The sequence below is a fragment of the Tinamus guttatus genome, unplaced genomic scaffold (genome assembly GCF_059628265.1).
Source record: "Tinamus guttatus ecotype Peru unplaced genomic scaffold, ASM5962826v1 Tinamus_guttatus_pri_ptg000509l, whole genome shotgun sequence".
NCBI classification, from domain to species: Eukaryota; Metazoa; Chordata; class Aves; order Tinamiformes; family Tinamidae; genus Tinamus; species Tinamus guttatus.
Genome location: NW_028289043.1, coordinates 1,671,250 through 1,694,187, shown reverse-complemented (window position 1 = coordinate 1,694,187; position 22,938 = coordinate 1,671,250). Strand labels below are relative to the sequence as shown.

Genomic DNA, 22,938 nt, shown 5'->3' with positions numbered 1-22,938 from the left:
TCACTGCTGCTACTTTTAATGTGTTCATGGGGAAACACGTGCTGCAGTAGATTTATGACTTCACTCAAATCAATTCTAAGGAAAACCTTGTAGCACTAGCAAAAAGGAGAACCTTCTGGAGCTGGTGGCAACCTGAGCCTCCAAAGATGTGAGCTCATTTTGAGCAAATACCTGCTTTCAACAAGCAAGTACTTTCAAGACCCAAACTGATCAAAAAACATGTCTAAAGTTAAAATTAAAACATCGGTAAGAAGTCCAAGTCCTCCATCCTTTCCTTACATTAAGTTTCTGCTTAAAATGTTTCACAAAACTGAGACAGACAGCAGGTATTTTGTATGTTTTTTCCCACAAGGCTATGCCCCTCCTGGCAGCATAACTGCATTTTGTAATTATATCTTCCTAAGTATCTGAACTACTTTGCCAAATACAGGGAATTCCTCACCAACCTCAACGTTTTGAGTGACGGCTCCTCTGCTTCCCCAGCAGCAGCAAAACCTGCCGTCCCCCACCACTACCCCTTCCAAGGCATCTCTTGTTCATAAGATTAAAAATGACATTTCTATACTCGATAGTCATCAACAGAACATACTTGTTCATTAAAACAAAATTGCAGGCAAGTCTGGACAAGCTATACTTTTTTTTTCTTTGCACTACACAAAGATTTAATGGGTTGGGACAGCTCATATTAAAACATACTAAGCCAGTAGAATAAGTAGCATCAGAAATTAATTAAATGAAGCTGAGCTTTCATAATACATAAACAGGCATTATGCTTATTTCTACTGGTTTTGTTCACTTACTGCTCAATTGGCAACATTGAGTACTTTCCCCTTCAGGTAAGTTGTATAACATTTAATGGAATTACAAACGTTCTGCATAGCGGAATTGAAAAGTAACCAATATAAAATCCTACCAATTTTTTAGGATGGAATAATACAGAATGGTTTAAAAGCTTGCTGATTTGATATTTGTTACTAGTTCAGCTTACTTTAAACTTCTATAAAACCCAGCTTAACTTTATCACACCTTTTTTCCCAGCCAGAAGCAGCAATGGGTCTCCCCACTGGGATAAAACAGCAAGTTCTACCATAGCATAAAGTTAGGCAAATTCTCTCCACAAATTTGAAACATTTGCAAAATAAAACAAAACCCCATAATTTCCACATCATTTCTAACCAGCGCACCAACACAGAGAAAGCCAATGAAGAGGTAAAAATGCCTGCTTCTAGGCCAGACCTGAATTGACACAAGAACTTCTGAGAAAGTTCATCTACACAAAAACATGATATACAAAAGAAAAAAATCACAATACTACTTCAAGGCTCTAGCAAAAGAAGAAAACACCCAATCACATCCTTTATAAAGACTAAATGATCTGTTTATGCTGTTGATACAAAGATCTTACAATACAAAAACCATCCTCTGAATTCAAGATGTAGTAAATACATTAGTTAAACTATTCTTTTCACTACTGGCTAAATACAGTATAAAGTATACCTATGCCTTTATTAGGGAATAACATGGAAAATGTCAAGGAAAAAATGCCATGCTTGAAAGAGATGCACATGACCAGTAGTTTTGACAGGACACAACAAACACCCCCAAACCCGTACCAACCCACGGAAGTCACGTATGTGAAGGACGCTTGTCATGACAGATGGAGCTGTTGCTGTAAGGGAGAAGCTGCTCTGACATTAATGTTGTGAGAGCAGGAAAATAAAAGTCCTCAAGAATCTATTACTTAACCCAGCAGCTCTCCCTTCATTCACCTTCCTGCCTCTGTGTCAAAAGAAAAACCTGCCAATGATGCCAGAAGCCAATCTGGACCTACCTAAGGAAATTCAAGCTCAGAAAACAGAACGTTTAACCTTTGCCTCTTGATTTAAGGGCAGCAACTAGGTTTTCTTTCAGTTCAGAAACAGGCTGTGGAGCTCCCTGGTATCTCAGTGTTTCCACTGTTTCAATGCAGACTTGCCAGGATACTCTCCTTCATATCAGTATGTTCTGTAAGATACAGTTATCATTGCAAGACCACCTGAAACATTTTAGGAAGAGAGGTACTTGGTGGAAATTCCAATACCGGCAATATCAAACCAAACTCACAAAGCAGACACAGGCCTGCCTGACAGCCACGTATTTTTGCCTTGCAAAGACTTCTCCAAAGGGAAATCAGGGGGACCAGCCCTGTGACCGAGCGGGTGGCTCTGCAGCTCCCACACTCTTTCGGGGGGACCCCAGTCCCACACACCCGTCCCTACCTGCTCACACTGCCCTCAGCCTCCCCACGCAGGGGCTCACCCTCCTCTCAAGGCCTCTTGCCAGCAGAACCATCCCTCGGCTCCGGCAGCGGGATTTCTGCTGGAGCCCTGTGATTCCTTCTGGCACTGCCCAAGCCAACTGCAAGCGGTGATTGACTATGGATATTTGCACGGCAGGGTAATCACAAACGCTTTTAATAGTACTATCAATTTGCTTGCCCACAGGGTCTCTCCAAGCCACTAGAATTGCCTGCCAGAGAGAAAATACCTATTTGTGTGGGAAGTAACTGGCAGGGCAACCTTTTCAACAGCCCATCCAAGCCTGCAGCTGTAGGAAAAAATAAGTGATAAAACCTAGTGGTTTTGTTTCGCTTTGGTTTAACATTTACACAGCCAAACAGATGGAAGGAACGGTCATCTGACTATCTCTTCTCATGATTTTTAAGACTCCCAAAGGCTAGCTGACTTCCTGGGCAGTGAGATACAACATTAACTGCTTTCAATTTCCTCAGCTCTAACTTTTTGAAGTTCTTCCTATCTGCAGCCAGAGACATCAAGGAGCGTCTCACACACATTCATGCCTAGGGTAATTTCTTATCCCCTTCTGTGACAAAAGTTACCTCACCACAAAACTGATCCACATACTGAAGACCATGATCATAAGAGTATTCAGCTAACTGGCTGCCTATTAAATGACATATTTCTTCTATTTCCCAGCAGCATTCTTAACTTTTGGCAAAGTTCTGCACATTATACATAATTATTCCCTAATTAATTTGGAATCACTGGTTAACTAATTATAGCATAAAAATATTATTAAATTTTATCTACAGAAAAAGTTCCAAAGCATTATTGATTTCTTATGCTTAAACAAATAAAATGTACATAAAATGAACGCAATGAATGAACTGGCGGTTTTAGATTTGGGGGAAAAAACACTTTAAGGAAGCTGACAGAAATGACAACACTCACATATATATGTAGATGACAAAAATATCACAAGTAAATACAGTATTTTTAAAATTGCTTTAAAAGTCTCCTGCATGTATGAGTTTCTGGACTTTCATTCCTCATACAATGTAAATGCAACCACAAATGGTTGGATTACCTCAATGTTTTAAACAATGACAAATGCATTGAAGGTTTGCAATGTATTAAGAATAGGCACAACAATATAAGCAAAGGAAATCCTCCACCAAAAACAGACTGCCGCTGATGTAATTATTGTAATAGAAACAGCTGAGGCTATCCTTGAGTTTAAAAAAAAAAAAAAAGTACTTTCTGGGATAAAACTATGAGAATCAAGTTTTGCAGTATGAAGCAGCCTACTTCACATAACTTACATTCCAGTATACAGTGCCATGAGTATAGAAAAGAATATGCTTTCTAAACAATAAGTAGTTCCAATAAAATAATAATAAAAAAATTCAGAGAACAGTCGAGGTAGGACTGAATTTTCTCCCTTTAATGACTAAGAAAACAAACTCAGCTGTCAAGTACAGAAAGAAAATATATAAATTGCTGTCAACCTAATTCCTTGATCCCATATTGATATACAACTAATTTCTTCTTGGATTATAATTCATATCTTGCATAAAATATAAACATGCTGTCCTAGAATGAATAATGTCTGCTTTTACCCTTATCTAGTACTAGCAAAAAACATATTTCATTAAATTACTACCACAGCTGGTTTCCTTTAAAAGCTAGAACATATGCTGAAATAGATTTTTCTCCCTTCAGTTCCACTAGGTTTCTGTTGAAATGAATCTACGGCTTGATGTACAACTGAAATGCACTAACTGTCAGTTAGATCAATAAAAATATTTCACATTATTTCATACAACAGCCACATTTTAATCCTTCTATCTTGTACAATCATAACTGCTGCTTTTCTCTTGCTCTTTTTTCATGGGCATGCTGCTGTCCTAAGCTTTCATATATGCTGAAATATTCCACTAAGATCTAAAATGCTACCTACACACTTCTGTACAAGCATTCAAGAACAACAGCTTAAAATTATTACCCTGTTATTTTTTTAAAAATAAAGACAACATGTAAAAGAAATAAAATAAACACAGAGATTAATAAGGAAAATATTCTGACCTCCATCAGAGAATATGCATTTCATAAAGGATCATTTTATCTTCCTACAGCAAGCAAATACGCAATGAATAAAAACATTTATTCAGATCTAGCAAGATGCACAGACTTGTTAGCAGAGATGAAAAAGTGGCTGATCACGTCCTTCACTCACTCGTCCCAGAGGGCATTCAGCCAAGCATGCATCGGAAAAATTGCTCCTAGTACCCTCCTTATACGATAATAAATAAGGCTGCTCGAGAAAGAAATACAAAGCCCTAATCAGGAAAATATTTCCTGCCAACCTTCCCCTACCTTTTCACTGATATTTCCAAGCCGAAGCCAGTGTTTTCGGGGAGTCTCGGAAGGCTGGAAGCCGCGAGGTCTCATGTGGCATTCCCAGCTAACCACCACCTTCATCTGCCTGGATTTTAAGCATTCCAGAGAAAACCCACCCTGACATGCACAGAATGAATCCTGCTCAAGTTGGAAGCATGTGATAACTGCGGTTCAGGTTTAAACAGGAAAGCCCAGCACTTAATTAATCCCAGACATTTAAACAAGCCCCATCTTACCGTTTTGCTGTTGCCTTGATCAGGTCAGATTCACCGGCAACTCTTTGACATGTCTCTAGCAATAGTGTTTGCAGTCAGGCCGGGCTCATTCAGCAACTGAATTCACAACATCTTTCTGCACTAGCAAGCTGAAATGGTACGGCTGTACTACAGCTAAGAAAGGGGGAAATCTAAAGCAGAAAACAAAGAAATCCCTAAAGACAGGATAATCCCAGTGGAGTGGAATATAAAAGGTACAGATGAGCACCATGGGTATAATATTTCTCTGTCTAAATTTCACCAGCAACACCACGCTCTTTCTAAAAAGATATACACATGTATATTTTAAAATATATGATGGACTTGCCTGTGGAGTTCCCAGAAAGGCAGACTATCCAGGCTCTGCAGCAGCATTGCAGCCAAAGTAACCGTGCATCTGCTATCTAGGCAATTTACAGCAGTCTTTTTGAAAAGATATTGATTTACAATGTAGCTCTGCCTCAACAGAATGCAGAACTGCAGCCAAAAGAGCTAATGGTGATTTCAGAGGAATTAAGGGAAAAAACAACATTCAATCAAAAGGATGTAACTAATCATTCCCAATTCAATTACATCCCAGTCCTGATGGAAACCAGTAAGTTTCTGAGTGACAAATGATACTAAAACAATCATCTAAGGGCATCTGGAAATAAGTAGTACAAGTGCCATTGTCCAACTGCATAAAAACCATAGATATAAAAAAAAAGCGTACTGAGCCAAAATATGAATTATGAAGTTAATTTTGATACTGCAGTGATGCAACATAGCTATTTAGTTCAAGAACATCCAAAGCACACCAAGCGGAGAGGGACAGACGCCAGCCCGGTGCTGGGAAGCGGCCGGGAAGCCCGGGCACTGCCGGAGGGCGCAGGGATGAACCCGCACCCAGGGCTGCTCCAAAAGGGAGGCGGCAAATCTCCGGCATCTCCTACTCCTACAGCAGCCCCTGCTGGTCCGCGCTTTAGGTGGCTCCCAACAGCCCGAAACCTGCCTGGCCAAGGGCAGCGCTGCACAGAATGCGCTGGCGAAGCGAATCGCCCTATAATGTATAACAAAACCTTAAGAGGGGAAACATAGCTCAACCTAAATGACAACCCGCACAGAGAAATACCTTCCTGCTTTATCCAAAACTCGCTGCAAAATCCAACACCAAATGACAGCATTTTTGCAAGGCTGTAAGTTGCCCCAGGCCCTGGACAACTGCAGCGCGCTCTGCAGCAGGTCCCACCTCGAAGGCAGCGCGACACTCCTGGACTGCAGGCATTTGTTTGCGCTCCACCACAGCCACCAAGGCTGAAACACATCCCAAAGCACATCCTGACTCATTGACTCAAACTGTAGATCTTGAGAAGCTGTGTTTTCCCCTCATCTATTTCCCCATCTTTGTCATAGTCCTTCCTCAAGACTATTCCGTTTCCATTTCTCAACTTAGTTTTCCTTGGAAGCAGATAAAGGTTTCACTTTTCCTGAGAAACATAAAAGTTCATCTTTTTAGGCAAAGCTTTCCTTCTCAGATGTCTCTAATGTTGGGGGTTCAAAGAAAACATGAAAAAGGGTTTCAAGATGAAATGACAAAAAATAAATATGTACATTTAAATGGTTACACTCCATTTCCTCATTCTGTCTACCTCAAGTTGGCTTGAGGATGAGGGAAAACAGATAGACCCTCAGAAAATAAAATAGTTAGTGACTGATCACCAAGATGAGCCAAAAGACAGACACGATATAAAGGACACCATGGTGGACAGAAAACAGAAAAAAATAGCCACAGAAAACAAATGGAACTTGCGAATGCAAGTGAGAGAAATAGGGAACTATTTCCCAATTGTTCCCAAAGTAAGTAAGGCACTGGGATGGAATACAAGGAGTCAGAGAGAAAGTCAAAAAATCTATGAAGTTGCTGGAGTTAACATGAAGAAGCCAACCTCCCATATTTTAAAGTGAATTATCTTTCCTGCATTCATAATTCTGGATTTATTACATTTTCCTACCATAGACGTTGAGTAGGTGGAAAGAAAGGATCCGAAAAGCAGATTTCACTGGCAGGGTGAAAGTCTGTTTTTGCCTGTTACAGACCCAGCTTTTGTCTCAAACAGCCTGCAGACTGGTTTCAATGAAACCAAGTGCATCTATATTACATTGACAACTCCCTGCCCCCTTTCTCCTTACTGCCTGTCCCGTGGCAGCCCCAGTCCCCTTCCCACTCCTGAGCCCTGTTGCTGCCTGCGTGGCTCCAGGACAGCTACGTGCTGCCCGTGCTACCACAAAGCGATTCAAGAAGTGCGCACTGCAGCCAGGGGCAGGCCAGAACCACAACAGGAATTAGAGAGTTTTCCTCTCTGGATCACGTATTGCCCCCTACATCATGGGGCCCATTTGTTTTCCAGAAGGAAGACTGCAGGAAAGCAACTGAACTATAAAACATTTCAATACAATAAAAATAAAGGCCAAATACCTACTTGTTTATGTCTGAAAATTCTGCACAGAAGCCATGTGCAATATAAGCTTCACATTATCAGTACTACAAGTCGTGCCACCACTTTCATGCCCGTTTTGGGCAGACTCCAAGATGCTCTGACGCACTTGAGAACAATTTCTCATATATAAAGAGGTATCTTTTGAGCTTTTTAAGATAATAGATATACAGTCATTTGCAAATTACTATACTTAAAACAGACTGATTGCACAGTGTCACAGTGCTGATGGTCAATTAACTAAACATGAAATCCATCATTTATTAATACTGTATAATGAAAAGATGTCAGTAGTTACTTCATGTCCCGTGTAAGCATACTGCTCAAATATTACTTATAAATAATGTTCTATTTCCATTGGTCCTTACTAAGTCATCCAAGACAGAGGAGGAGAAAGAAGAAGCAAGGGAAAAGGAAGGCTAAGTGTTCCCCCCTACATGCAACTACACGCAATACTATATGCAAAAAATTTGTACAAATACCATATGGATAAGAGCCTGTTTCCTCCTCATAGAGGAAGCTATATGAGTAAGGAAAGCCACTATCCAATACACAACTTCTAATTTTGATAGCTGCAGATTGAATCTATTACGAAAGAGAATAAACACAATTCACAAGTGAACACAATTATTCCCTTGTGAAAGGGATTTGGTCATCTAGCCATTTAATAAGCCACTACTAGTATTTCACCATAATTGATTTAATTAGATGCTTAACAGGTTGTATGAACAGCACTGGAAGGGATTGCATCTCTGCAAGCCCAGTTCCCTGCTATCACGGACAGAGCAGATGACTTTCCTGTGCTGATCAGTTTTCCTTCTGAAGTAAACAGACTACTTGAGACACAACCTAAAGTAAATAAATAAATAAAAATACCAACACCAGCAATGACGAAACTGTGCCAAATGCAAAGAAAATCACTTTTAACTTAAGATGGCAAGTGAAGCAGTAAATGCCATGCTTCACAATGCAACGCGTGACAAGTCACATTTGAACTACCAGCTGCATTATCTGTTATAGTGGGACTTCTTTTATAAAGCCACTGCCCAAAATGAAATGCAATGTAATACTTAGTGTCAAGTACCTTTGCAACTTTTAACTACAAAAACATCCATGTTTTCATGAATTGATTCCAAGTATATCGTGCGTTACATAAAAAGTTTAACGTACAAGTTCAAAGGACACAGCAACATGGAGAATATTGAGTAACGGTTTTACACATCCATAAAAAATTCTTTAAATCACTCTAGATGGATTTTCATCTCAGTGAAAGTGTTCTTTACAAAAGATTACAAAAGAAATTTGTTCTTACAAAAGATTAAATCGATGACTTGGGACAATTATATTCTTTCTGTGCAATAGAAAATCCTAACAACTCCAATGCTCCTAACAAATTCACATCTTCCTGTGAATAATAAGAGTTATACAATTACAGCAGGTTTGTTTTGTGGTTTATTTCTTATTGATGTTCTTGATGTGCTGGCAAAGACCTCATAAAAACATAACAAACTACACTTAAAAAAACACATGTTGGTACAATGGTGCCTATGCAATTTGGATTTGGTCTTTTCACTTAATTTAGCATTTCCTCTTAGGGAAGCTGTTCATTATTTTCCAACTTTTTTTTTTTTAGCTCTTTGTTAAAAGCTATTATATAAGGACTATTTTTAAGAATTCTGTTAGCCTCAATCGTTATCCAGAAGTACTTAAAGAGAAGAAAATTAGATCTGTAGTGAGATCAGTAATTGGATAAGCCGCACTTTCCCAAGGATGCCTCTCATACCCAGAAAAAGGGTTCAGTAGACACAGATGATAGAATTTTATCTCAGCTAGAATTCATGCCTTAATAATATATTAAAAAGATACTGCAGTGTCTGGAAAGAGAATGGAGCCTCTACCAAGTGTCAGATAAAATAATCTGAGATCTTGCTTCCCTGAATTCCTCACCACCAGTTGAAAGACAGTAAAGAAAAGCAGAGGCAGTGAGCAACAGCCTCATACAGCTATGTATGCTGTCAATATAGAAATGGAGGCATCTTAGCAATCTAAAAATGAAGATTAAGGCAAAAAAAATAAAATAAGAAAGAGTTTTTAAGACTCATAATATACATATACATATTCACACAAAAGCTCCCTTGCTGGTGCAACTTCTTAATGCAACTAATATGTTGAGTGCAGAGGATTACAATCATCTGGACTGTTCAGACAAAAAGACTTCAATGCATATCTCAGTCTATGTTTTTTTTCAGAAATACTGCTAAGAACTGAAGCAGTGCAAAACTCATATGTACATGTTCTGTCTGGAAGATGCCAGCAATTAGTAAGATGGCTTAGCAGAGCAGCTTTAATTAGACTAACCCATGTCCTTAAATATACAGTTTACAGGTCCTAAAACCACATACTTTAAAATTCTCCCATTTTCAACAACAACAACAAACATCTACTTAATCAGGAAAGAGCGGTAATATTTCTATCACATAAATGTTAAGAAATAATACTAGAGAGACATTTGAAAAGGTTTTTATTATTTTTTCTTTGGGGAGTTTTAAAAAAATAACAATAGCCTTTTAACGTCTACCAGTACAATCCTTAGGGAAGAACCGCTGAAAATGTTTCATTTTCACACTACAACTATTCCTATAGCAGAACTCATGCAGGGACTTAACGCACTGATATCCTGTTTCAAAGTCATCCATAGCATTATAGCTAGGAGAAGAAAGCTTTCTATAAATGAATTAAAACTTAACACAAAAAGAAGAATTCACCTTCATCGCTTTCGCAAGTTTAAATATGTCATGCACTGAAATTCATCTCTCTTGAAAGCCTTGAATTTTAGCTTTCCTCCCTTTTTCACTTTTTGAAGTATTCACATGAAAGGCTGTTCTCTCATACTATCTGATGTCTTTCTATACAGTAATGGAAAAAAAACCCTCAGATCTTACACCTAAAAAATGTCAATGCGCAAAATATAAGTCACTGCAGTTAAAAAATATAAAATCAAATTAATCTCCACATACCTACGAGAAGGCTAAGAATCTAGAATACGTTGCGTGTTTACAGTATCCATTTCAGAAATTTGTTTCTCTTCTAATACCCTTCGTTATGTGCTGATCCTCTCAACCATGATTTCAGTCCTTAAGGCTTCTGATATGTGCTGAGTTTGCCTCAAAATTCAAATGGTGAACCCATTTTATGAGAACTGTGAAGAAACAATCTTTGGATGGAAATAACGCCTGACTCAATTCTTGAACGGAATTCAGATCACTAGCATACAAGTGAATCACTCCAGATCCAAAGAACTGTATAGCTGCTAGTATCTCTGCTTTACAGGCTTCATTATCACAGATGATCAAACTTGGATTTTTCAGGTGACAGATGCACTGGGGATCATGGCCAAAGATTTTCAATTTATTAACTCAAGGTCTACAGGCCGACACCTGCTGCGCACAGAGGAGAAGCTATTTGGAAATAAACATCCTAGCATTGCTAGCCTTGAGCTAATCCTAGACTATGAAGTCTTAAGCCTTTGAAGGCACCTCCAATCTGATACAACATGGTCAGTTACTCAGGGTTCAAAACGAAGTTCAGAAATGAACCGGAACTCTTGAGAACGTCTTCTGTGACCTCTAAAATACATACAGAAACTGCTTTTGTAGGATGTGAGACAGCTTGAGAATGCATTCACGGATTGTCTTGACACACAAAATTTAATCTAACTTGAAATTTAGTTTACCCTATAAGTAGTCGCTAAAGGCAATGCCGAGTGTTGAGGTGAATACAGCTGCTCCATTAAGTAAGGACAACTCATTTAATATTGAAGGAGTTGGAATGCTTATGTACACAAGAGTAAGTGAGGCCTGTGTTAAAAAAGTAAATAAATAAATAAAGCTGAATAAAGCTGACAGAGCATTGACCTAGAACAAGAATTAGGAATAGTTCTTCTGTCACTGTTACTCACAGTAAGAGGGAAATGAGAGAGGGTCACAATCATGCTTTACTCTCATGTAGGACCACAAAGTACCACAGAGAAGTGAACTCAGAGAGTTTCATGACTACATGTTTATGAGAGGTTTATCTTCATGCTTCTCCACTGGACTCCCTGCAAAACAATTTCCCTAAGTTCTGACCCTCTTCAAATCCGGTATCTGAACCTAAAAGCAGGGGCAAGGTGGACAAGATGTGTTGAAGATATTCTTCTCTAGACCTCTGCCATGACAAAGCATCTGATAGATTCTGTAATAAAAACTGATCCTACAACTGAAGGCCCACAACAACATTTAATCCTAAAGTTAGTATCCTAAGGTGTGAGATATCTCTAGTAATTATTCCAAGCTTCTCACAAACTTATTCCCTTTTAATAGGTCAATAAACTATTCATGTACTTACTCTTTACAACATTCAACTTTGAATTATATATGTGGGGAAGAACCAGCCCAGGAGACGTGGCTTGCTCTGTGGGAAGTACCCATGACAGATACCTAGGTTCTGCTTTTCATTGCGGATTTTTTTTGCAAAAAAAAAAATACCATATAAAAACACACTGGTTAGAGCAATCTATAGAAAATGAACCCACAAAATCATGATATGAAAGAATAGATTACTGCCTCATTAAATGCTACAGGTGCTACAGTAGATTCAATACACATGATGCTTAATAGCCTCTACAGCTGTCTTAGTTATTATTATAATGGGGCAATAACAGACAACCAATGTTCATGTCTTGATACTACTAAAGAAAAAGAGTTATCCTGAGCTAGTATAGACTACACATTCATATATATTGTACCATAGTAAGATGAAGAAAATTTCAAACTTTTGGCTCTTTAAATGGAAGCTTAGTTCTCAGCTTTCCCTCTGGAGATGCTACAGTCTTTCAGCAATCTGAACAGGCCATCACTGTGTGGTTTTGCTGCTGTTCAAAGACTTTTCGAAAAAAGCTTTGAGTTTCTGTTTTACTATCAACATAGTTGAAAGACTTGTGAGAGGGATATATGTAAGGTTGATTAAAAACTACCTGATGCAACACTGAATCAAGCCCTCACAGAAAGCAAACACCAGAACTGCAGGTGTTGCACTCATTTTTCATCTGCTCCCATGTAAAATATAGTGTCTTTGCCCTATAAAGACTGTTACCATTTGGGTCATTAGCCCCCTTGAAGATTGCCTTTCTTGTCCTGTTTTACCTCAGTATTTCAGACAGCAGGCTGCATTCACCTGGGCATTCTCACTGAAGAGCACGCCAGTCCAGAACTTGAAAAAGCTTTAATGCATGTTGACCAGCTTATCTGTTTTCTTGGTGAAAAGTAAGGGAGAAATGGAAAGTACACAAAGAGGGATGAATCGCTGAAGTCCCGGCACAGACAGGACAGGGCTGGGAGGGGTTGAGGAGGAGCTCTTCCTCATTCTAGAAAAGCTATCTGTACCAAATTCAATTAGTGGTAGCATAGCTACTGGCATGTTCAATGTTCACAGAGCTCCCATTCCTAAATTGTTCCAACTAAATTGTTTTTTCTTTTTCAAGCCATCTCTTTCACCATCTGTGGAGCCAGTCCTACTTAAAGTAGGTGTTTGAGCAGATTTGCTTGAGGTAATGTGTCCTACCATCCTCTTGGGAAGTAGAAGGACATGAATTCACACATGGTGGAGCACACAGGAACTACAAAGGGATGGAATGGATTGACACATCCACAACTTTGTTTTGTTCAGCTCAGGAGCACTTCTTTGGCTGTCTTCCAGCAAATTAAAATGCCCTTCCCTTTCCCTCCAAATATTTGCTTTTTCATGAAAATTCAAGAAACCTAAAATCCTTTAATAATTAAAAACAGAAGCAAAATACTAACTCAGAGGGGAGAAAAAGAATATCCATTACCTTCATTTCACATATTAAATTCTTGAATTCCTTTAGGAAATACTTTTAATGGAAACATGTTGCTTCGGTCTAACAAATGCAAATACAAAATAATCCTTTTTCTTCTTAGTTAACAGATACATGAAAAAATAATCTAGCTACCCATCCTAAGTCCAGCTTCCTTGTACCAAGTCAGACTCTCTACCACACGAGGAAAGGCAAGAAAATAAGATCTCTGCAAACTGGCAAATAGAACTTCCATAGAAGTGACAGATTAATGGTGGAAAATGGAACCTCGTTCCACCTCAATCACTGCTACAGGATTTTCAAAACAAGGTTTTAAGCCACTGTATCTACAAAGTACTAACATTTAGAGATTTCGAATGACATCTGTCTGTGGTCTCTGTGGAAACGTTTTTGTTCACTCCACATTTCCAAACACCAAGGAAAAAAAACTAGAAGTCAGATATGATGATCATACACCAAAAACACTCCCCATTCAGTTCTAGTACTTCAGCATTTTTGTTTTGGGCATTCCAAAAGATGTCTAAGTTTGCATATATATAACTATTTTGCAGCATAAGAATGCAGGAACGCATCTTGCCTGGACCATGGTTGCCTTGGTGCTCACATTCTTGCTACCTTTTTCAGAACTCACACATAACTAATCCCACTTGCAAAAATTTTTACATACACAAAAAAGCTGGCACTGCATTTAATTTCAGACTGCTTTAGCAGATGATTATTGGGAAACTAACTCTCACTGTACCACAAAAGAAAGTCAAAACCCCCTAAATAAGACATTCTTACAGTCTAAGATGTCTCATGACTATCTACATGTAGTAAAAAATGTAATAATATATTAAGCTAGATAGTTTCTTAAGAGAAATCTATATTTTCCAGAATAAAGCAGTAAGCCCTCCACAAATCACACAGCTCAAGGTGTATGGCTCACACACAAAACCATGCAATTGTGAATGATTTGTTCATGATCAAAATGCCAAAAATCTTCCTCTGTGAAGTAAAACAAATAATACTCAGTTGCTGTTCCATTATTTTTCATTAGTAAGATGTTTTCCTAACTAAACATTAAAAATAATATTAAGTGTTACATTAGAAGCCTAGTCATTAAAACGGAACATCTACTAGACACTTTACAGAGAATTAAGAGGAATTTCTGTGGCCAACCTGGACACCTATTAAAATGAAATGGGGAAGGTGAGGTAACCTTCCTTGCCTTCCATTTCAGTATGGGGGAATAGGAGGAAATCCAGCTGAGAGGTAAGAGAAAAACAGATTATGAGAACTGTAATGCTATGAACTATTAAAACAAACATACAAGCAAACAAACAAACAAAAAAGGAATCTTGTGTCGACATGGGCTTGTCACATCATTTAATTATTGCCCTCTCAATCATAAAATACCTGCCTTTTGTCATGGCATTTTTTTAGTGAAGAGGGTATTTTTCTTAAGAAGTTTCCAGCACATTCTGGCTATTACTTTTATTATATGGATATACAACCCACTCTAAAAACAGTGAGATGCTGTATAAAACATCATGATGATTATTCCTACTCTAGCAGTAGAATATTACAAGCTCTAGGGAGTCTTGATGGAGATTTAGTTTGCAATGTGAGCTGTGTAATTCCTGTAACTACTCTTCCTCTGATGCCTTCTGTACCTGACACTCAAACAAAGCCGTCCATCTTCAGCCAGGGCAGACCTGCCTCTTGCAATGCCCATGAGTAACGGCGGGCCTCCCACACAATACTAGGTAATCCTTATTCAACTTCCAGTATGCCATGCAACAAAAAAATAAGCCAGCCTCTGAACAGACTTGCATGTGTAGATCCCTATTTTGTAGGACAAAAATTCAGTTTATGAAACCCTTTACAGGATCAGGGGCAAAACAACTATTTCCATGGAAATCAATGCTTCACCTAATCAAGAATGGTTAAGTGGGAAAAGAGAGGTCTAGAACAGGAGAGCCATCAAGATGGAGAACTAGCATTCCCCCTAGAGCACTTCAAGGACAAACCTAAAGTTTCACTGAGGAAAGGTCTGAAAGCTTCAGAACCGTAAATGCTGCCAAGCAGCTCCTTTGAGGCATGACCCACCCCGTGCTGTGCATTCCTTTGAGAACATGTCCACATGAGGTTCCCTACCATAACATCATGACTGCTGCCTGACATAACTTTGACAAAAATGACTGACAAAAATCCTGTGATGCTTTTACAGCTTATAATATCAAGGGCTTATATAACTACTTAAAAAGGAAAAAGACAAAGAACTAGGAGATAAGACTACTGAGGCAACACAAACTCAGACAAGGAGGAATCCTAGCTAAGATTCCACCGAAGCTACAGTGATAAAAAACAAACTCAGCATCACTTTAAAATGCCTTAGGGCTGCCTTTGAATTTCAGATGCCAAGTGCAGATTTGACACTTCCCAAACAGTTTCTCATCTGAAATGCAGCACTAAAAACGTACACCTCGTTCTCTACACCCACATCTGGGGTGTTTATGTTCCTACGGAGCCTCATTAACCTTAGTGCAACCAGTACATGGAGAGATAAACACCCAGAGGCTGGTTGTTCTTTAACTGCCCATAACAGCGCGAACAGCCCCTTACAAGCCGTGCACAGATGGCTAAGTGGCTTTTGCACAGGTTTTGCAGCACTGGGGAGGGGGGCACCCCCTTTCTTCACTTTGCAGAAGGCTGGTACCAGCAGCTCAAGGTTTTATGGGCCTGGTCCCCTCAGGTCGTCTTCCCTTACTTGGCAACAACAACCCCCTCAAGTGTTACAGCAATATACAAGAGACACTCAACAGCCCAATGCAACTTTAGGCAACTCTTCAATATATACATTGATTTGATTTCTTAGCTTGTTTCTGTAATCATAAAGATTAAATTATTTTGAAAGCTATGTGGATTCTCATACAGGTGCTCAATTCTAAATATTTCAGAACAAGAGCAAACGTTAGAGATTTGCAATTTGGTTGCAGGAACATTAGAAGTCCACTGTAAAAGAGGAAGGCTAAAAAAAAAAGAGAGAAGAAAAAAAAAGAGAAAACAGTTTTAGCAACTAAAGCTGAATTTTAAGAGAACAATCTGGTTCAAATCCAATACTTGGGATGTTTTTCCTTTCTCTGAAATACCTGATAATGCAGACTTCTCTCATACAGATTCATTTGTGCTTATATTGCTACCCAGAAGATCAGATCACAGCTGACAGGCTTCTGTCACCGAGTTTAAGCAGTGACAGCAGCAGTAGCTGCCCTCCCACAGCAGACAAGCCACGCGGAGGGCACATATATCAGTGCACATCGCCTGTGTATTGAAGCAGAATGGGGGGCCCGAGGCCTCCGCAGGAAGATTTGAATTCTCCCATTCTCCAAATGCCTCAGATCATCACCTGAGAACGGAGAGGCTGCGTCACAGCAGATGTGTCAGTCCTCACAAGCCTTCCCTGGAAGCGCCCCTCAGCACACGCACGGCTCCTGAGAGGGGCTGCAATACACTTCAAGTATAAGAAATCCTGCGAAGTTTTAGCTATGGTTTAACAAATGCTGATGAGCATCACTCTGAGTCTTCTGGGAGAGCCAAATTTGGGAAAACTTGCATGAAAACAGGAAAGTAAATGAAAAATCCTTTTGGGAGCGAAGACTGTCCCTTGCCAATTTTTAAATGCTTGCTCCACAGCATGAAAGTTGAACCATTTTAGCAAGGCAAGAGTCAGACTAATTCTAGAGAGCACAAGAAAAATTATGCAGCAACTGTGAAGCAGGTTGTAGCACAGACTCCAGCCTTTCTGTAAGAACAGTGACTGCTCTCCACATATCTTAGGAGGGAGTTTTGGGAAATGAGGATGAGTGATTGCTAAAATGACTGACCATCCTTACAACTGCTTAAGTGCCCTGATAAACCCCCCTGGATGCCACCCTGTGCCACGTGCTCTAGGTGTCCCTGCTGGAGCAGGGCGTTGGACTAGATGATCTCCAGAGGTCCCTTCCAACCTCAACCATTCTGTGATTCTGTGTTTCTGTGATAAATGGCACCTCCAGAGCGATGCGGCAAGCACTTTGCCTTTGCAGAAGTCACCTGATGGGAAGACACATTTCTCCTTCCAGACTAGCTCTTCCTGCCTCTCCATGGAATCACAGAGGCTCTGGCTTGCGTTTGTATTTTTTTATAAATGAAAAGAGAAGGCAGACAACATCATTTAGAATTTTATTCAGCATAGGGAACAAAGGATGCCCTCCAGGCCATCCCTCACAAAGTCCACACTCGTTTATGGCTGGTATCAATCTATCTGCTTTAAACAAGCATTGAGACTAAAATGTCTCACACAATTTTTTTGATGGGCCTACTTACTGACTGCGTATTAAAAAAAAAAAAAAAAAAAAAAACAGCCGACAACTGGAGGTCAAGCAATTCAAATCTGTCTTTGAAAAGAAAAGTGTAGCTTACTAGTGCTGGCTCACTGCGGGCTGTTTAATATGATGATTACCGGCAAAGGCTGACAGGAGCCTTGTCGGAGATCTGAAATACATTCCTGGCCCCCACCTGAGCACTTAGGCTATCCATCATCTTATTTTCATGCTTCCGCGCTAGCAGCGGGTGTCTATCATAACATTAACAAAATAGCCTTTCCAGCCGCGTAATTCCAAGGATTATGTGAGGTCTGGCGCTGCCATTTCCCAAGCTATGGTCATGCAAATTAAGAAGTTAGGGTGGCTTTTTCCATGAGGAGAGGGGTGACCAGCGAGGGCTAGGCCTCGCGTGCAACTCCCAGGCAGACGATGCAGGTTTCAGAGCTGATGCTTTGTCTGACAGGGTCTCACGTGTCACAGGGTTTAGGTTTGAGATTTTTCTGTTTTTTCTTGCACTAAAATAATACTTCGGCCTTTACTCTTACTCTGCCAACTGCATTCCCCTAAAACTCAACTTTTCGCCCCCATTCCATGCAGGGGGCAAGACAGCATGGAATAGCTAATGGAGTAACGTGCCTCCACGGCACGCACTCGAGGAAACAACATACATCAAGTGCATCCCTCGGGTCATTTTCCAGAAATATTCATTTACATTTTTTAATTGCTGCTTTTCATTCCAAACCCAGGTAACATAAACAACATTAAGCGTGCCCTTATCAAACAGCTGTTCTTTAAGCAGAATCTCACGTCTACTTTGACTTGCTATTACTTTATAAAAAATGAATACCAATTAAAGACCTGACTCCATTTCCATAAGATACGCTGTGCAAGTTGTATATTAGCATAAGAAAAAAATCTCATGGTTGGTGAAATGTTTATACGTAAAAATAGAAAGCCACAAAATAAAATTTTCACTTTGTTATGAAAGCGAAATTTTAAAAAGAAACCAAAAAATTACAAGTCTGACTCTTCTTTTAACAAAGGTCAGTGTACAAATGAAGAAGACATATTTACAGAAGCACTAATACACACACAGGGCAGAAAAAAATAGGAGACAAATTAAATCTAAAGTGCTACAAACATTCCCTGAACCGCACATTACATACAACTGGAATATTTTAATGCATGTAAAACTTGGCATAAGTCCAACTAGTGTATTTATATGAAAATACCATCATTAGACCTCTTGTTCTTACGGCAAACAAGTAGAGCAGTATTCCTTTTATTTCTTCTACCACAGAAAATTAGGAAAAAGGCAGGAAGGTGGTTACTTCTCAATTTGCACTGTGAAAGGTGGTTTTATTAATGTAAAACCTCATATAAGCACAACTGATTTAGAAAGTTAACAGGTATTTTCCTTATTTGCCTTTTCGTAAAGGCAAAATCCTAAGTCCCGTCACTTACACGAAAGTGCCAAAATTCAGTCTAAACAGAGGTCCATTTCACTGTTTTTGACCAAAAAGCTAAAATAGCCGAACTTGCTCCAAAGACACTAGGCAAGATACAATTTCTTTGTGTTATGGGAGGAAGGAGTACTGAGTCACTTTCATCTGACTTCATTTTCGTATTTCCAAGACCATACTCCTTCCCCACTACTGTAGCATCTGAGGATTTCTGTGCTGTATTAAGACATTATCTTCAATATCCACTGAGAAAGATAATTATTTTCTTCCTCAGATGGAAAATTAAGGCTCAGATATTTAATAATTTGCCAAAAACTTTGTAACACTTTCTCTGCAAGAAGAGCTGCAATAGTTCTAAAATGCAGCTTGGTTTTATGGTTAATAAGTATTCAGAAATCTGATGTTATCACTTAGCCTTGTCTTTTATATAAATTTTATTCTGCTATCAGCTTGGTGAGCTCCAGTGAAAACTGTTCCTTCAGTGTCCTTTTAATGTTTTTGACTCAGTGAAACAGGCTTAGGGATATAAACTTTGTTATTTGTTATTAAACCATTACCTTGGCTCAAGAGTAGCATCAAGCAACTAATATTAAAGAAGTAAAATAAAATTACATTTAAGATACCATGCATAACATGATAATATGCTATCCTTACTCCCGAAAGTCTCCCCTTCTTTTCAAACACATTGCTTCTTTCACTGATTGTGTTTTTTTACAGGAAATGCATAATGTTATGATATTTTAAGAAATTATTATGTTTCTGGACCTGATCAAAAAGCAGCTGGAACTGCAGAGCACTTAAAGTATTGTAAGTCCTAGAATTCCCTCCTGGCACAGCTTCAGAACACAGTCAAGCAAATGTGTTGTAATTCACTTAGCCTAATGTGAAAGGTAATCACATTATGGAAATGTTTGGTCCTCTTTCTGTAGCTAGCACAAGGGCAGCATTGCTTGAGGCTCCATAATCTCTCAGCTGCTTTTAAGTATTTTTAAAATACATTATGTACAAAGCAGATTTTCTATATATATATATATACACACACATACAGAAGAGCATATATACAGAATGTGTATATACTGAACAGCAGAAGAGTTTACAGAGTTTGCATATACATTTTGAACAAAAATAAAGGAAGTCTCATCTCAAATTTAACTCAGTTCAGTGTTTTAACTACAAAATGCTCAAGAGTATGTTTTGAGCACGTTTTTTACTGACAGTGTATTACCCTAAATTTCTCTGAAACAGTTTTGGGGTTGGCAGTGCTCAAGAATGGCGTGCTGTGCTTACCCATTGCAAACCTACAGCAAACAACCAAATTTAAATCATGCAATCTTATTTCTTAAATTTGCACTTCATGTTAACTGCATAGTATAACTTGTAAGAAAAAGAAGAAACTATCTGTTCTCAGAGGAACTATCAGTGTTCTTTCTCCCACAGTTTTCATTATAATAATAACAATATTGCTTGGATTTAAGTGATCAGAAAAATCAGCTTAACCCTGATAAGGAGCGATTGCAAATAAAAGGCACTAAAACTAAACAATGGGATGATGAATTTGAACTTGGCATCTTCACAGTTACTGATGACAGACAGAAAATAGCTGTGATATATTGCATTGAGCTCCCAAGAATTTGCATTAGTGGATCAGCATTCACACAGGCAAGAGATCTGCAAAGTGTAATGAGGTTTCAGAAGACAAATAGGAAAGTCATTGCACATGACTCCAGGGTCTGTCTCACCTCCCTAGTAATGGTAAAGTCATGACTTTACTTATCATCACATTTTATATAACCTGCACAGCGGACTCAGTTCATAGTTTTTTGTTCTTTGTTTTTAACTGCTTTAATTACTGTGTATTTTTCGGTTGTTTTTATACAAACAGACACATAGGTCAGACAGACTTTTACTTAAGAAGCAAAAAGGTCATCACTGGAAAGCATTTTGCAGCAAGTACATGACTCTGTTGAGAAACTGTAGCATTTAATGGATATGATTAAATCCATTCTCTTTGTTATGCTCTATGAGAAGAATCTTATCCCTAAAATGAACATCCAGGGATATGTTCTCAGATTCACCAGCTGCTAGTACTTTAGATGAGCTTCTCAGTTACACCTTTATTCACAGAATACTGTTCTATTTAAGATTTAACCTCCTATACCTCTGAGACTGGATTTTTAGAGGCATTTCATGCCATGACTTTTAGCTTTCATAAATAAAAGTCACTGATACAGAAGTAGCTTCTATTTATTCCTCTAACTGTAAATTAATCACACATTTTAATCATTTCAAAAACTTATTTTAAAACTTGCTGTAAATTAGTACTAAATTATTTTTCATAATTGATTACATGACATCAGCTAATATTACATGAAATCAACTAATCATTACAGAAGTTTTCAACTAAATATACTTTTTATATTAAGCAAGAAAATTCTTCTCCAGCAAGAAAAATATACCATAACCATAACTTCAGAACTTATTTAAACACTTATCCAAATTACCCATTGACTTTCTTAGTGTTGAGAAACATGTAATTCAATATAGCAAACAGAAAAATAAGAATAAAAACAAAAATTACATCTATGTAATTTGTCTCGCACAGCATTTAAAACAAACTGATATCAGAACACATTAATACCACAATTTTAATTTATGGGTAAGCAAAATTGCTTTACATGTAGTATGCACCTAGGAAAAGCAATACAATTTTGATTTTTAAACAAATGCAACAAATGCAGTTATAATAAAATCGAAAGGTGTCTGGTTGCTGTCTTTTTCCTTGACTGCAGAGCCAGTAGGTGTCATCACTTCAGGCTCGTTTCTGCAGATATTCTGAGGATGAGAACGCAGCACTCCTCTGATTTTCAGTTTCTGAGTTTCCAGTCTATGAGTAAACTCATCATTGAGCTAAACAGCTTTCCGAAGAAAACATTTGCTGAAAACACTACTTCTGCTGAAGTAAATATTACTGTTAAAAGCGGATGCAGCACTTCAAGAACTTAGCAGTTTGACTCGAACCTTCAGCAAAAAGGTATTCCTTCTGCCCCCACCCACCCGTTCAGATTTGCAGTTTCTTTCAAAGTTATTTTAAATGATATTACCCTTAGGATTTAAAGATTATCATAACATTTTAACAAAAAATTGCAGTTATTTTAAAGAGTATTTTGCTTGCTTGTCTTTCAAATGTTTTTCTACCATCCTATCCATTTGCATGATGAGTTTTAATTGCATAAAAGCATACACGTGTACTTTCCAATGCTATGTACTCACATCCTGAGCCCCACTCCCCTCCAAACAATCAGAGAAAATCTGCTTCCTTTCCAGCAATTTCTCTGAAGCCACAAATGTGCTGCGTGCTTAATGAGTCTATTTGTCATAATGGAGATTAAGGTTAAAATGTTAGCCCTGTTTTTCATAATCGGTTAAGAGCCAAGGTACAGAAGTACTTCTGTTCAGCCCAACTAGACAAACGTTTATGTTCACAGGCAACGCAGAAGTCCCTCTGCTGCTCCTCAGCTCTGCCAAGTGCTCCAGCTGCTGCACAGCTGGCACAGCTGGCACAGCCCAGCTCTCTCTGTACAGCTCACCCATTCCAATGGCTGGCATCCCAGTGGATTGAGCTGTTCCTGTGCAAAGAGCTGATACCAATTTTACAAAGGCCCGACACTAATTTACCTTCCAAATCACTGATTCCATTACCTAATCTATTCTCCTTCACAGTATATAGACCCGCAATTTAATACAGCATGCCACAGGAAAGCTGTAACAAACTAAGAACATTCATTCACTTAAATGGACTAACCATGTGACACAAATGTTCTCCCTTACTATATATTACACTGCA

General features: G+C 38.6%; 1 protein-coding gene across 5 annotated transcripts in view; it reads right to left on the bottom strand.

Moving 5' to 3' along the window:
* CDK14 (cyclin dependent kinase 14) overlaps positions 1-22,938 on the bottom strand; it is a 296,945-nt gene that overhangs the window by 238,058 nt on the left and 35,949 nt on the right. Inside the window, exon 1 of one of the 5 annotated variants that reach the window (XM_088533554.1) lies at positions 5,262-5,351. The exons of 1 other annotated variant lie outside the window; for it this stretch is intronic. Coding sequence is in view for 1 of the 4 variants with exons in the window: in XM_088533552.1 (XP_088389678.1) it covers positions 4,656-4,760 (105 nt within the window). In the remaining 3 variants the exon portion in view is untranslated. Of the gene's footprint in view, positions 1-4,470; positions 4,495-4,655; positions 4,815-4,915; positions 5,060-5,261; positions 5,352-22,938 lie in introns of those variants that run through there. 3 more of the 5 variants (XM_088533553.1, XM_088533552.1, XM_088533555.1) reach the window with 3 other exon arrangements.